General features: G+C 35.6%; 1 protein-coding gene across 1 annotated transcript; it reads right to left on the bottom strand.

Annotated features, from left to right (window-relative positions):
- LOC125683002 (uncharacterized) lies at positions 1-17,250 on the bottom strand. Its single transcript, XM_048923656.2, has 5 exons — positions 17,106-17,250; positions 13,583-13,876; positions 11,517-11,648; positions 6,849-6,989; positions 1-5,333 (listed from the first exon to the last, which is right to left on the bottom strand). The coding sequence occupies exons 1-5, from the start codon at positions 17,161-17,163 to the stop codon at positions 4,222-4,224; spliced, it is 1,737 nt and encodes a 578-aa protein (XP_048779613.2). The 5' UTR covers positions 17,164-17,250; the 3' UTR covers positions 1-4,221.
- Positions 17,251-17,278: the final 28 nt, after the last annotated feature.

The following is a 17,278-nucleotide window of genomic DNA, read 5'->3' as shown; positions in this document are numbered from 1 at the left end:
TGTTTTAATTTTCTTTTACTAAATATTGTGTAGACATCTTAAAGAAATGCCCTAAAATCCATAACAAAAAGTCAAATCTAATATGCATGTGACATTATTTGAAATTTTACAAGTTATAAATCTTAAAATATGTAAAACAAACCATGCCTTGCAAAAAGGTTTAGTTAAATCTATTCTGTTTGCTTACAGTTTAAACACATCATGGTTCACATTTGTTTCATAAACAATGAAGAACAGCACCCATTACACAATTGCTCATCTACACTAAAGTGTACCCCAAACTATACATGTACTACAAATGTTTTGTAAAACAGCTAGATTACATGTGAGAGTAAATCCAGATGACACTAGCTACCTTAAGGGAGGTCTCGGGTTTTCAGTTTTGTGTCTCAGTACATACAGAAGATGGATAAGAATACACAGTGATCTTTTTACATTATTTTCAAATTAAAACAAAGTGTCTTTAATAAACAAAATTTTGACGTAATTTGGTGGTGGTGGGGGGGGGGGGGGGGGGGGGGTTTCCACTCAGAATAAGAAATCTTATAAATCACTGTTATTATTATTCATTCTTATCTATTATGCTAAATTCTAAAATTACGTTTATGAAAATTTTATGAAAAAAATTTGGTACCCTGTACATGTAATATAACTGAATAAATTCAATTGCTTTTTTAATACATGTATTAGCAAAAAACAGGAGCATGTGGGAAATACAATCTCTAAATATTATTGGAAAACAATATTGGAAGTACTCAATTATAGTAAATTCCAAAATTAACAATTTATACCTTCAACCTCCCTTAACATAAATTACTAGGCATGATATGGTCATCCTAACAGTAATTTATATGCAGAGCTTATTTGTAATTTTTTCACAGTCTGATGAAAAATAAACATTTTTTTAAGAAATAAGACAGATTTCCATATAAAGCATGGAAATCTGATTACAGATACAGCTGAATACATCAAAACTCAATGAGGTAGACATCAATGACATTTTCAAAAAATTACCAAATACCAATACAACAAAAGGCCAAAGGGCTACATCACTCACCCGTCATTTTGCTCTGAATACAGTCATGACGTGTTAGAGCCCTAACAGTATCTCCACATTAGTATGTCACATTTTCTCAAGATGGCTGCCTTTATGCATTATCATTTAGAGAAAAGATGCCAAAATATTCCTTTTGTTCAGAAAATTGCTAGATGTATTGTATGGTCCAACTTTATATTCCTAGATCTATTGTGTGGACCCATTTTATATTCCTAGATCTATTGTGTGGACCCATTTTATATTCCTAGATGCATTGTGTGGACCCACTTTATATTCCTAGATGTATTGTGTGGACCCATTTCATATTCCTAGATCTATTGGGCAGACCAACTCTATATTCCTAGACCTATAGTGTGGATCCATTACATATTCCACTCTATATTCCAAGATGTATTGTGTGGACCCACTCTATATTCCAAGATGTATTGTGTGGACCCACTCTATATTCCTAGATCTATTGTGTGGACCCACTCTATATTCCTAGATGTATTATGTGGACCTACTCTATATTCCTAGATCTATTGTGTGGACCAACTTTGGATAAGGGGGTCATGATTCTTTAGTCTACAAATTGATATAGATGCTTGCATAAAATTATTTTGGTAAATTGCAGTTCTGTTAGTCTATTTCATCTCACCGTTTGTGTATACTTCCAACAAACATCTGGACAGTCGAATATTTTTTATGAACTCAAAGCAAGACTGATTGAGTTTCTGATAAAAACAATGATTGGTTAGGTCAAAAAGGGTAATGCCTGCACCCACTGAAAGAAAAACAGATTCAGTGTCTAATACATCTTTCCTTCAGAAAAGATGTGTTTGGACTCTTTCCAGTAAATTGTTACTGTCATGCAACTTGAATGTAAGGCAGGAACAATCCTGGTTTAAAATGAATATTTGCACTCATCTCCAACATCATTGTTTAGATTTCGTACAAGGAACATACAATTATTTATTGCATACTATTCTGTCTATAGCATCCCCATATTTTGGGTTTACCACTTTAGCTCCACCTAAAGGGAAAGTATTTTCTATGAAATATTGTCCAGATGTTTGAGTGTACACAAACATCAGGAAAGTTAAGACTCCGTACTGTGGAGTATGAGAAGATCTTAGCTATATTTTCCAAAGTAAAAAACAACCCTGCAACCCTATAGCAAGCCTGGACCCTGATCTAAGGAGGAAAATGGTTTGAACAAATTTGAATCTACTATACATGAAAATGCTTCTTTGTTGTTTTCAACTTGATTCAAACATCTTTCACAAATTTTAAAACATGTATACCAAGGTAACTTAATATACTGTATAATCTATTATCTTTTCACAATATCAACTTCTTCCGAAATGAGTGGGTGAATTTCAACCTGTTACACTTGCCATCCTTAGACAATAAGATTCCTGTTTGTTCATATCAAGAGCCAAACAACTTGCCTATAATGGATAATCAAGAAAAATCAAAACAAGATGAGATCATTTTCATGAGTACTCTTCTTAAGATCCACTAAGTCAGAAGCATTAAAAACTCTTCCACAATCACCTCCTGATGTAGTTTAGAATCTTTAGATTCAACTTTAGTTTAAATTTTGGTCCCAAGGCCAGTTCAAGGTCACATCTGTCCCAAAGGCCAATTACAGGGCCACGTGGGTATATACGACAAACATAACTCAACTTTAGATCAGAGAAGCTCACACGAGCATTCAGGTACAATAAAATTGTTCAGTACATGAGATAATCAAGTGATATAGAATATTATTGACCTACTTTAAAATAAATTTTGGACCACAGTAAAATAGTAGATATAAACTTATATTTTTACACAAACTTATCTGTCAGAGAGAAATTCAGGGGTGGTGAAAACATTTGACATTAACAAAATTATGTTATAACTGGGAGTAAAAGTTCTGTCACAGATTTACTGCAACAATTCATCAATGAGACAAACACAGATCAGAATCTTCTTCTACCACCAGTATCTACAGCCTGCACAAATTACATTCTCCAAATAAAAGACATTCATCTCACAAGGAAACAATGCACCCCTTTGCTGAGGCCTGTTGCTGACCAAACCTGAATCTGCCTATCAATCAAAGGATGGATGCTAAATCATAAACTTAAAGCTTGTTGGTCTAATCTTAAAGAAGGTTTTCAAAAAATGTTCTAAATGCACACATACACATATGTCTATGTAAGAATTTGGACCCCACTGTGAAAAAAAACTTCTACAGTAGAAGACTTTACACCACTATCAGACTAAATGTAGGTTTTCTGGAGGGTGACTTGCCCATGTTGGCACAAACCATTTAAAAAAAAAATCTTTTTTAACAAAAATACCTGCATATAAAAACAACATGGAGATATACTAATTTGCATTACTAAATGGCAATGAAAACAAAACTCTTTCATTCCTGAAGATTCATGTTCATAAAAATTAACAAAAATAAAATGTCATGTATATACACTGGCTCTAAAAAAAAAAATGCTTGACCTTTTTAAAATTCAGACTCATCCGAACATAATAGACCTCTGTTTTCAACCAATAGCATTAATCAAAATGGTGATTGATTAATCATTGATAATTATTTTTACACATTATTCAATTGTATGAGAATCCATGATAAAACTACCTGTGGTACATTTGTATGTATACAGTTTGGCACTAAAAATACTGGCTAAATCTTAGGACATAACAACCATACAAGATAACAAATATTTGCATTATAATGTCAACAAATAATAATAACTATAGATATACGGCAGACATGATCTCTTTCACACACGTCTTGGTATCTATTTGTTCATCACAAACAACCCTAATATCTACAATCACTGCAGGACATTGTAGAAGTCAATACACACATTGTATAACATGTATAAGGTGAATTAAATCAAATAACAGGATTATATTGCTAACAATACAACAAATGTCAATGTTACTCACAACCTCCTCTTTGTAATAGGTCACTCTTTGTACACAATGTATTTCACTCTGAAATTATCACAACTTTATCTTATGAGATTTGAATCATATTGCAAGACATCTCAACGTTTCCAAATGAACACTTTCAAACTTACTTCTGTATCGAGACATACAGAAAATTTAAGTAAAACAATACATATTTTGTACTATCTTTTAAAAGACATGCCTAACAACTTTGTTACAATACATTAATTAGGATCGACTTGGGAGTCTGAAACACTAGGATGTGGCTCTGAACCACTAGTTCCTTCAGTCTGTTGTGATGACATGGCATTAATTGTCGGCAGTTTGTTTCCTCTCAGCACAATCTGCCCACCCTCCACTTGGATGTGGGAGGGGCTGGATTCTGGAGAGCTACAACACCGGCCACTGCTGGCATTGCTCCTACTCTCCCCCCTGAGATTTTCATCTGCTCGGCTTCCCACACAAGTTTCACATGCCGAGCCACCGCTGACATTCTGACCAGTCAACACAATAGCACCGTCCTGAACGTTTAACTGACACACCCGCGGACAGGATACACATTCTACATGACAAGATTCTGGCAGACTGCATTGTGAAGGTTCTGACGGAGCTACATTGGACTCTGCTGCCAATAAAATGGCTCCATTCTGTACAGTTATAGACTGGCACTGACAGGACTGGGACAACCTCCGTCTCCGACCAGCTTCAGGATCATCACAACAAGTCTGAACAGACACAGTACATGTACTAGACATGGGTATTGTCTGTGGAACACACAGTTCCGATTCTGATAAAATGGAAGAATCACGAGATAATGACGGCAAGCAAGGGGCACATGCAGTGGCTATGGAGATAGAGGAGTCCTGTATTATGTAGTTATTGAAATTGATCACCTCTTGAGGTGGGTTTCTGTCTATTGTACTGTACACTGGAGGTGGAGATCCTCGCTCCCTGGTTATCTCTCTTTCCACATCAGAATAGGATGGTGGCACACCAACAGTGGAGAATTCACTTCTCGGGATGTATTGTACACCATTATTGACATTGACGATGATGTTTCCATACGTAGCAGATGAGGACAAGAAAGGGTCCATTTCTATGGCATTCTGATTACCATCCTGTTGTGATCGACTGTTAACCGTCATGTGATATCGTCGAAGTGCTCGCTCTGTGCTTCGAAGTGAACTCTTCATCCGGAACCTAAACACAATGATCACAATGACTGAAATCAACAGAACAGTGCCTACAGTACATCCAATCACTGCGTACACCGTAGTCTTCAGCCAGGACATCTGGGTCTCATCACTGGGCTGCTTAGTGGTGGCATTTATCAACTCTACAATAGAGAGTACACATTTCATTCACTGTATCAGTGTAACAAATGCACTCATTTTGTAGATTCCTTATATATAAGTATGTTATTTGGGGAATTCACCTTCATGTGCCACTTTACAAAAATGTAAGATCGCGAATGTGATGCTCTGAAATTAATGTAAAGTAATGATAAACGAAAATAAAATGAATAAAGGCAAAAACCTAAATTTTGCTGGAGAGACTTCTTGCAAATTAACACAAATATTAATTACTTGTGTTTAAAATGGAATCCATAGTAATAATAGTATGGTGTGCAGTATCTAAATAAGCATCTCATCAAGGTGAACAAAAGTTGCCCACAAAATAATCATAGCTTTTTCCTGTCAAAGATTTTTCCCACAAAGCATCTCATGTCCATATGAAAATTTTCATCGTTTTCATGAAAGATTAGGATTGATATGGATATCTTATCTTTCTATTAATTAACAAGAGGCCAACAGGCCTTATTGGTCACTGGAGTATTAGTGAAAAATATCACGAGCCCCAATAGCTGCAAAATCTATAATCATTTTCCTGTTCTGCATATCTAAGCTAAATTCTAATATTCAGCAGCACTATAAAAGAAGATTAAAACAAGATGTGTTCTTAAAACAAAAATGACTAAAAAAGTGAAAGACTTTACAAAGTACAATATACTTGTTAAAATTTTTGGATCCGCCTTAAACTCAGAACCCTGGGGTTGCAGAATTCATAATTTCGTAACACCCTTCTTCTTTCCCTTAATTAGGCAATGCATTTAGTTTTCATATAGATCATCAAAATTAAAGAAGTCTTTGAAATGATAGACATTTAATTATTATTACTATTTTAATCCCATCCTAATACGAAAACCCCTACCCCTGGGATCATGAAATTTACAATTTTAGTAAAGGACTACCTGCTCCTTTTAGATATGAATTTAGTTTATATTTAGCATCAAAAGTATTAAAGATTACATCTAATGTTTTAGTAATAATCACTATATACCAAGTTTGGCCCTGCCTGGAGTAAGAATTTCTAACTGGGGGATAATGAAATTTACAATTTTGGTAGAAGTCTTCCTGCTCTACGGACTAACAATTGAGTTTTTTTTTGTTTTTGTTTTTTTTTTTTTTTACAGATGCACAGTTGCAGAAAAGAAAATTTTTGAATATAGGTCAATTCATGAAAGTTTTTGCTCTGCCCCTAAGGCTTGAGGGGTTTAAAATATCCCCCTTGTCCCAAAGATGCTTCATCCAAAGAAAAGAATTGGGATAGTATTTCTGAAGAAATTAATGTTAAAATTTTAATACACATTTTAACACATTTCAACACTATGACCATTTTGGCCCACCCTAGTACCAAAACCCCTCCCCATGGGATCATTTACAATTTTGGTAAAGGGCTACCTACTCCTTCTAAATATACTCCTTCTAAATATTCACATAGATTCAAATTAATAACATTTTGAAAGAAGATGTTACATTAATGTTTTACACTGACAAGCAGTTACCGGTACCTGTTTTGGGGTACTGGTCATCTGTGATAAGACAATACTCGTCTGACCAGTCTCCACAGTGGTTGATGTGTTGGCTGTCACAGACCAGTGTTTTGTTGATACAGCGCCGGTTCTGACAAATAAACATGTCCTCACACTTGGCTGTAATGGAGACAAAATGCATGTAAATCACAGCAAAATGAAAACTGGTTGAGTTGTATTTACAAGCGTGTGTGTATATATATGTAGGACTCAAAAGTGCGATGGGACTCCAAAGTGCGATGGTCACACCAAAGTACGACGGTCTGTGCCAAAACCCGTTGGTGTGACACGCCAAAGTGCGATGGTCCACACTCGTGCGCCAAAGTGCAATGGTCTGACACACCAAAGTGCGATGGTGTGACAGGCCAAAATCCATTGGTTTGTAAATGACACAGTGTTTTGGTACACACTGAACCAACCGTGTGTTGTTTCACCAAAATATCAGTGCAAAATCCATGCACAGAAATAATAGAATAAGAACTTATTTTATTACCATTTAGTTGTCGTGTTATTAAACACGACATTTTCCAATGCAAAATCGTTTAGAATGTTTTGTATCATAGCACATCCCCAGGAATTTAATACGTGTAAGTCAAAGTAATAAATGATTATGAATTAAAGAATGTTTGGGCGAAGAAGGGAGCTCGACAACAAATGTACTTTGCCGTTCTCACTATCCTCAACAGTGTAAATCTTGCCATTGCTGTCGTCCATGTTGCATTTCTTCGGTTTTATTTTGAAAGACAATAAGAATGACTTCACAATGATGTGACATCACAAACGTTACTGAACTCTGCACCATCGGACTTTGGCGTGACCATCGCACTTTAATGTCCGTAACGTTAACAAACCATCGCACTTTGGCGCAGACCATCGCACTTTGGCGTGACCATCGCACATTAGAGTCTTACATATATATATAAAAATATCATGACCTACTTTTGTATCATGATACAGCTTTACCCTATAGATGCATTAGCTGGCAATGTATGATAGCTCTAGGCCTCATAGTGTAAAAAGAAATGACTAGGACATGAAAAAGCTATCAGATGGACAGGCAGATAGGAAAAGTTAACAGATGGACAGATGGATAGGAAAAGTTAACAGTTAGACAGGTACAGACCCTGATACGTGCTACTACACCTTAAAAACGAACCGAACCGTTCCGTGCAAGAAACGAACCGTACCGTTCAAGAAACGTACCGTACCGTGCAAAAAACGAACCGTACCGTTCAAGAAACGTACCGTCCCATTCAAGAAACGAACCGTATCGTTCAAAAAGCGTACCGTACCGTGCAGAAAGCGTGCAGGATAATATTATGCAAACCCCGCCCCCAAAAGCCCAAAAGCATACCGTACCGTGCAGTAAGCGTGCAATTTATGTCACCTGACCCACTTTTTCAGCCACAGTATATTATTTTCACAATGGCGCCCGATGGGAAAGGAGGTCGTAGACTATCGCTGGCTATTCGAAGCATTATCCTCAAACATCACGAAGCTGGGTTATCAACTGTGAAAATCACCGAGATGCTTAAAACATCTTTGATATTCTTTTTTTTTAAAAATTACTTTCCGTAAATGTCACATTGTTTCAGTGCATATATGTGTATGTATGTTATCAACAAGTACCCAAGTTTTGACTGAATTATGCATAAAAATTCGTTTTATACTGTGAACTGTTAACAGAAATAGACGTCAGATCACTGCACGGATTTTGCATGCATGCTTCTGCAGCCAGTCCTGTGTACTGTGGATGTATATTTCACTTGCAGACTTTTAAAGAGTGAACCAAGGGGCATTTCGTTGTTTAAACGGAATTTCTGTTTCAATCAATTCTTTTAAATTCAAGGGTGAAGTTAACTACAATACTGTAATAGTACTTACAAGTAGCCTATTTAATTTCTTCATATAATCAGGGACGTCGACGTCCCTGATAATGCTACTACACGTATGGCACAGGGCTTGCCGTAAGAAGATGAAATTGATATTTGTAGCATTAATGTATTCAATATGTACTTTCCTACGTACAGTGTCTGAATCATATGAGAAATTTCTAGACCGATTAGAAAAATTGTCACGTTCTACACTGTAATATTTTCATTACTTTATTAGCAATAATTTTGACATATCTTTTTCTCTTCTACATTGATAACGACCCATATAGATAGATGTAGATTGGCGGATTTATTATATACACTAATAAACAATTTTTAATTACATCGACAGAGAAATAAATAGATACATACATGTGTAAAAGAATGTAAACAAGTTAAATTGATGCAAAGCATCAAATCGGCCGCAAAAAAATATTCATTTCAGCATTTTCAAGTATTTCAACAATATATAGAAAATTTTATTGCAAACTATACACTTGCCTTACTTTTCTGTTAATTTTTTTAATTCAATTTTCAGTGATCAAAAATAAAGTATGGGAAATGAAAATCGGACTTCTCGCGTGATAAAGGATAGGAATATATATGTATTATCATCATTTTATTTGATTCAAAGACAAATGCAACAGATATCTAACATTATTAATCATGAATGACTGAATGCTGGCAAAAAAGGACGTACAAACTTCACGTGCAGATATCCTGGATCTTTCATAATGCCGATGATAAATCACAATAAATGTGAAGTGCAGAAAATAATCATTGTGTCATTTGCGACTTTAGTGTATTCAAAACAAAATTCACTTCTTCTTAAAAACTTTTCCAATTTAGGCACTGTAATTTATATCCGGAAACTTAATACGCTTTGTTTTTACACTTACGCACGCCCATGTCGGGGAGCAGTTCATGTAACAACTTTTTATAAAATCGTAAATTAATAAATGTCTGATGAGAAATGAAAAACAAATTGAAATGTAATAACAACCATTAAGACTTAGACTTAAGCAAATTCTAAAAACTTTTATTCATAACTTTTATGTACGTTATCAATATGGAATTATTCCATCGAAGCAATCAAAAAGAACGTCTCATTTCCCCATGTGCACATTCTAACACAACCACAAATCCTGCAGCCGATAATCAAAGAGCCGAATAAGACCGATCGAGTGAAAACAAACTATCGAAACGTACAATTTATACGAAGTCAAAGCGTTCAGGCCACGCCCACCTCATTAATAAAACGTGCAAACCGTTCACAAAGCGTGCAGCTATTTTTAGCAAACCGTACCGTGCAAGAAGCGTACCGTACCGTGCAAGAAACGAACCGTACCGTTCAAGAAACGAACCGTACAGAAAACGAACCGTACCGTTCATAAAGCGTACCGAACCGTACCGTGCAACTGGTGTAGTAGCACGTTTCAGGGTCTGTAGATAGGAAAAGCTATCAAATGGACAGGCTGATAGGAAAAGTTAACAGATAGACAGACAGATAGGAAAAGTTAACAGATGGATAGGAAAAGTTAACAGATGGACAGACAGATAGGAAAAGTTAACAGATGGACAGGCTGATAGGAAAAGTTAACAGATAGACAAATGGATAGGAAAAGTTATCAGATAGACAGGTATATAGGAAAAGTTAACAGATGGGTAGGCGGATAGGAAAAGTTAACAGATAGACAGACAGATAGGAAAAGTTAACAGATGGACAGCCAGATAGGAAAAGTTAACAGTTAGACAGGCTGATAGGGAAAGTTAACAGTTAGACAGGCTGATAGGAAAAGTTAACAGTTAGACAGGCTGATAGGAAAAGTTAACAAATGGACAGGCGGATAGGAAAAGTTAACAAATGGACAGGTAGATAGGAAAAGTTAACAAATGGACAGGTAGATAGGAAAAGTTAACAGATAGACAGGCAGATAGGAAAAGCTATCAGATGGACAGGCTGATAGGAAAAGTTAACAAATGGACAGGTGGATAGGAAAAGTTAACAAATGGAAAGGTAGATAGGAAAAGTTAACAGATAGACAGGTAGATAGGAAAAGTTAACAGATGGACAGGTAGATAGGAAAGCCCATAACCATGATGATACAGCCCAATAAAAGATGGGCATATAATTAAAAGTTAATTTTTCTGAAAAAAAGAAATCTGTATTTAAAGCTCATCTCTCTATAAAAATCCCTTTTAGGCCGATTCAACTTAATTGATAGATTATCATCCCCGCCCGCCCGCCCCTAGAAAATCGGCCCACCCCAATTCTTTTTATTTTTCCAAACTTACGATTTCCGGAAAACTTTCATTTCCAACTTAGGTATTTACACTTCTTGCTTACATTTCCAGTATAGCAATATGAAAAGCCATCAGAAGAAAGACACGTTTTTTAATTTCTCACATTCTTACGGGCGTAAATGAAATTAAGAGATCATGTTCTTCATATCTTGAAGAAGTTTCAAATGTTTTTGTGTTTGAAATTAAAGCTTAACCTTGAATTTGTCTGTGAAATAAGCATAGATTGATATCCATCTGGCATTAAATGATACACTTCTATTGTCAAAAACTAATATTTTTCTCAGAAAATAAAAATTAAAAAATAAAATCCTCCCACCCGCCCCATAATTTTCCGAGACCCTGGATGATAATCTACTAATTAAGTTGAATTCGCCTTACTGGTACTCATACATGACTGCTTAATACAAGTTTCACTGTGTTTATTTCTCTTGCATCATAAATTGTTAAACTAGTATAAAGAAATACCCACCATACTGACAACTTCTTTCATCTGATCCATCAATACAATCTTCTTGTCTGTTGCAGCGATGCTCCATAGATATACAGACCTTACTGGTCTCACACAAAAACTGTTTACTAAGGCATCGAGCACCTGTGGCTACTGAAAGAGATGAGCATCGCGTATCAATTAGTTACATCAGAGGCTCAATGGTACAATTCTTTGTAAACTACAGACAAAGTGCAAGGTCACAAAACATTTATCTACAATAATTACGGTGGTTTGTCGTCTTGTAATTAATCAATCATATTATACTATAGTGCAATTTTTTCAATATTTTGTACTATGCTGGAAATATATTTGGCAGCATTACATACTGAATGCTTATTTAAGAAAATCGCTAAAATGCATCAAAGATGCGTATTGTCGAGTTGCAGTTTGGAAAATTATGCATGCTTGCATTCATGAAGTAAAAACATGTACGTATTTAATATAGTTTATAAGTATGAAGCTTTGAATGGCCGCAATAGGTATTTAGTGTGATAATGACATTGACCTTTGGATTTCAAAAGCAACATGAATTTTGAATGTCATCAGGATTTGAAGTCTGATAAACATGTACCAGCAAGTACAAGTATAAAAGTTAGAGGCAAGCTCAAATCTACAGTATATAGTGAAAAAGAGACCTTTGACCTTTTGACCTCAAAATAAATAGGAACCTTCCTCTTTTGGATGTGATCAAAGTTTGCAAGTCTGACAAAGACGCACCAAGTAGTATGAAAGTTAGAGACCGCATAAGCTCAAATCTACGGCATTTAGAGACAAAGTGTCCTTGACCTTTTGACCTCAAAATAAATAGGAACCTTCCTCTTTTGGATGTGATCATGCTATGTAAGTTTCACAAAGATTCCCCTAGTAATTTGAAAGTTAGAGACTGGACAAGCTCAAATCTATGGCATTTATTGACAAATTGACCTTGACCTTTTGACCTCAAAATAAATAGGAACTTTCTTCTTTTGGATGTGATCATGTTAAATAAGTCTCACAAAGATGCACCAAAAAGTATGAAAGTTAGAGACCGGACAAGCTAATTGTGGACGCCGGACGCCCACCCGACTGGACGCCCATCCTTCGCCAATTTAAAAGCAGGGCTTGAAGCTAACTTTTTATGGCACCAGTCTAGCCGGACTGATGGGGTATAATTTCAAACAGTCCGCAGAAAAAATGACCAGTCCAACAGAGTTTTCCAGAAATAACAAGAGGTACTGTGAGCAATGCTCACTAAGAATACCCCCCGCTTATCCCAATCTCCCAAAGGGTGTTGGTAATAGGTATAAACTACCTCTTTTCTGAGTGTAAAAAACAAATGGCATGACAAACCTTGGGTATTCTCGTTTGTAAGGAGAAATGGATTATCTAGGAACACAGCATCTCCATGCGATGAAAAAAGTCGTTAAAGAATTTAAATGGAAACCATATTGCTACTTCGATATCCAGTGCACGTGACCTTTGACCTTTTGACCCCAAAATCGATAGGGAACATCTTCATCCCATGGGTAGTCCATATGTATGATATGGTGACTGTAGGTGGAAAGGATAACGCTTTAGAGCCCGGAAACCATATTGCTACTTCGATGTCCAGTGCACTTGACCTTTGACCTTTTGACCCCAAAATCGATAGGGAACATCTTGTTGCGGGGGGTATAATTAAACATATTTTCTTGATGTTATTAAAGTGAACTTTAACTCAATATGCCTCAGACAATATTGTAACACTTAAATGTGGGATTTATAATTACAAATCAGATTCGTCTGATATCTACAGATCGAAGCATGCCAAATGTGTGTATAGAATTTCATAAGTAAATTTTCCAAAATAATGCTTTAGAAAATTAACCAGTCCCATCGGACCGACTAAAACAAATGTCAGTCAGTCCGCCAGACTTTTAATCAGTCACAGACTGACGGGCATATGTTAATTTCGAGCCCTGAAAAGACGAGATTTGCTATGCAACTCGACTAAAAATAATTTAAAATATTTTTCAATACAACTGTTATTGTACTAAAACTTTAAAGGCTTACTATACATTACTTACACTTTGATATAACTCGTATGGAGAGTCCTCGTTTGGTCTGTACTGTGGAGCTGTTGTAGAAACACTGGTAGATGCCCGCATCTTTCCCCGTGATATTCCTGATGACCAGCGTCCTGGTGAAGTTGTCTGCCCACTGCTGGTGAATTTCTTCCTTGGACTTCCACACACCCTGCCAATACAAGGCTTTAGGCAGTCCCTCAGTACTGCTAATGCTGCACCTCACCTCCAGAGTCTGCCCTTCCTCTACTTCGATGCTCTGACTGGGATGGATGACCGGGTAACTCAGGTTGGACACTGTTAAACAGGTACAGTAAGTATTCACATTCCTCTCTACACTTATCTCAAGATTTATATCATACATGACTCCAACCATCATGAAGACAAAAGACCTCCTAAGCATCAGATCATTTATCTTGCATTTAGGCCCAACACAGCGTCTTGATTTAGCACATGACTTCACTATATTGTAAGTATGCATGACTTTATTGCATGTTATTCAGACAAAACAAAAAGTTATATTGGTGAAGGACTGAATTGTTACCATTCAAGACGGGCAGACTGGCAACACTTCCTTTTTAAAATGTATTTCAATAAGTAAACAATGACAATTTTTTAGGGGAGCAGGGATACTCAAAATTATTTTGTTTATAAACTCTTTCGACACAAAATGCTTTATAGAAAATTAGGGCAGTAACAATTAATAAGATGTTCAGCATATAACTATAGTGATCATGATAAGAATTAATATCACTTATATAGGCCTCAACACATACAGTTTGTCATACAAAGAGATTGCATTTATTCACAGGGGCTGAGCCCGTTTTGGGCCCGAACTCTGCGATACCATAAATATAGTTATGGTATCACAGGGTTCAGGCCCAAATGGACGCCCCTGTGCATTTATTTACTGAAAAGTATTCAAAAGAGACAAATCTGATGAACACATTTCACAGATGTATTGATTGGATTGTTGAACAGATTCAAATGATGACAGCTATCAAGTCGGAACTTGATCCAGACTCACAGACTTTTGGTTGGTAAATCTACTTAAAAATTTGTTAAATCAAGCTATTCTAAATAGTCTGTTAAACTATGAGTGAATATCTTTTGAAAATTATTGTGTTATACCTCGTTATAATTAAACACTATACAAACTAATAAGGCCTTTAATTCAGGGCCAGTAAATCTATATTGCTATAAAAATTCTATAAATAGCTTTATCAGGCTATTTGAAATAGCTTAATCAAGCTATTTTGAAAGAAGAAAACAGTAACAAAATATCTAAAACTTCAAACGCCAACAATCGAATTATTATAATTGGGTGTGCTTAATTTGTCTACATTGACCACAAAATTACACAACTTTCCGCAATCACTTTTTGGTGTACACCTTCTACACTCTGTACAGGGCCTGTGTTGTTACCGAAAAATTCAATATGGCTTACAAATGGTGAGACAGAAAATTTGCAGATCTATGTTTTCCTCTGTATTTTGTTAGTTTGTAAAGTATATATGAGAATAATTCCAGTGTATTGTATGACTAATGTAGTTATTTACATGAGTTTAAAATACATTTTATAGAATAAATGAAAAGATTGATATTTTGTACAATCATAAAAAAAAAAAAAAATTCAGCACAAAAAGTCAACTGATATTTTGGAGTATGACCTGGTATTTTTCAGATGTATCCAGGTATTTATAAAAGCACATCAAAATACATTGTTGTGAAAAAGAAATCTTAAAATTCCAGTAATTTTTTTTTTTGAAATTTATTTGCATTAAAATTGTTAATTCTCCAATGAGGATCTCCTCAGCTGCTGAATGTCCATATTGAATAAAATACTACACTACACCAAACTGCGCTTGTCAATGATTTAAAAGGTGTAAACAAACTACATCGGGTGTACAACGGTGTAGACAAATCTAACGTGCCCATACACCCCATAGCAAGAGAAGCTATAGCGAAAGAAGCTTACTCCAATGATTTCACACGTGAGTCACGTGACTTGCTCTTCATCAGCTGAAAAATGATGATCCAGGATAACAGTACCCATAGTGCTCTGGAAAAATGTTGCAGTCACTGTGAAACTATCAGTTTTCCTCCCCTAAAATTTGTTTTAATGACACCCTGTGAATTATGCAACTTTCTCCTGCTTTAAAAAAAGTTATCGAATCATGAATGGTGTATTGCAATTATCAGAAGGCTCTGTTTAATGATAACATAGCAATTCAAAAAATATGACGTCATGATACCAGTCTGTAAAATAAAGCGGTAGTCCGAACGCTTGCGGCCAGTGATTTTCCTGTCCGACTTGTAAAATTCGCTTGACAACAAATCCGACTGGCTTGTAAAAAAAAATTACCCGTCAGAGTTTTAATTTGACAATCGGAAGTAAATAAATATTACGCGCATGCTCAAGTCATAGAATTAGAATAACTCGCCCCAAACAAAGTCATTCGTCCCATTAGTTACGCATCTTCACTCGGTCTGCTCCGGATTTGTCTTGAAAATTATTCATATTTCGCATGCATATAATTTACTTTCATTTTCAGGCAAGTGAAATTGAGTTCAGGCATGTGGATTTCCTGAAAATGGTTGCCCAAATGGCTTGTGGTTTGCAAATCTTTTAAATATCATTGACTGTGATACACTAATGCTTTGCAAGTCATCCTCGAATTCATACAAACTTACCAGAAGCATCACAAAAATTTGAATAATTATTTACTGACGGAAACTTGACATTGTCTGCTGTCAACAACTTGAACATGCAAACTGTCATTGTGTGTATGTGAAGCTGTAGATTTAAAAGCCTGAATGTAATTAGTACAGAGAGGCATATATCTATAACCAGGCAAGTCTTCTTATACCTTCATAAGTTTTGATGCTGTTGATCATTACTAGCTTTGAAAGGGCGAAAAAAAGCGAAGCTAAATATAATGTCACAATACACTGTTCAACTGCATTAAATTTTCTGCAAAAATGAATAGGCAGATCAAATGTCTAAATTAGTGTTGCAAGATGTCAAGGGTCTTGGTTTGTCTCAACAGTCACACTGTAAAGCATACCAACTACAGTTAACTGTAGTCTAACTTCTTGCAAATAAGTTCAAATGTTTTTTAAAATAGGTTTGACACAATCTATGCATTCCAAACTGTTATATATAGTATAATGATAATAGTGTAATAATAATCTCATAATATACTATATCTACCATTTGCATAGATTGTGTCAATAACCCTGTGCTACTCACAAACAAAAAGAAATCTCCCCCAAATCATAGCATTGCCATTAATACGTTTTTAAGACTTTTTTTTTTTTACTGTTTTCTTCTCTCAAAATAGCTAGATTAACCTGTATGATACGGCTTGGAAATTCTATAAAGCTTTTATTCAAGCTATGTAGATTAATATATTTAGAGATTGTACACAAACTTCGCATTGACTGGAACTTAACTGATCTCGTTCAATGTAACGTGCGCGTTAAGGTAAACAACTGAACCACGATTGCAAATAGTCGAACTTACCTTGATGTAAGTGTGCCCAAAGTACAAACAAAAGAAGAACACTTGAGTGTGCTATCATAGTTTGATTTTCTCGTTGACATTATTATTTATCTTCATAATTTTTCTGGCCCAGAAGAAACCGGAAGCTAAGAAAAGTGCGCCCTCTATTAGAAACAGAAACCGTGGGTAAAACT

The sequence above is a fragment of the Ostrea edulis genome, chromosome 6 (genome assembly GCF_947568905.1).
Source record: "Ostrea edulis chromosome 6, xbOstEdul1.1, whole genome shotgun sequence".
In the NCBI taxonomy this organism is placed as follows: Eukaryota; Metazoa; Mollusca; class Bivalvia; order Ostreida; family Ostreidae; genus Ostrea; species Ostrea edulis.
This window is presented reverse-complemented; position numbering and strand designations above follow the sequence as displayed.

Coding starts and splice junctions, on each gene's coding strand:
- LOC125683002 (XM_048923656.2), bottom strand. CDS start 17,163: ATGATAGCACACTCAAGTGTTCTTCTTTTGTTTGTACTTTGGGCACAC. Junction 11,649..13,582: donor CATACGAGTTATATCAAAGT/GTAAGTAATGTA, acceptor CATCTCTTTCAG/TAGCCACAGGTGCTCGATGC. Junction 5,334..6,848: donor TGACCAGTACCCCAAAACAG/GTACCGGTAACT, acceptor TCTCTATTGTAG/AGTTGATAAATGCCACCACT.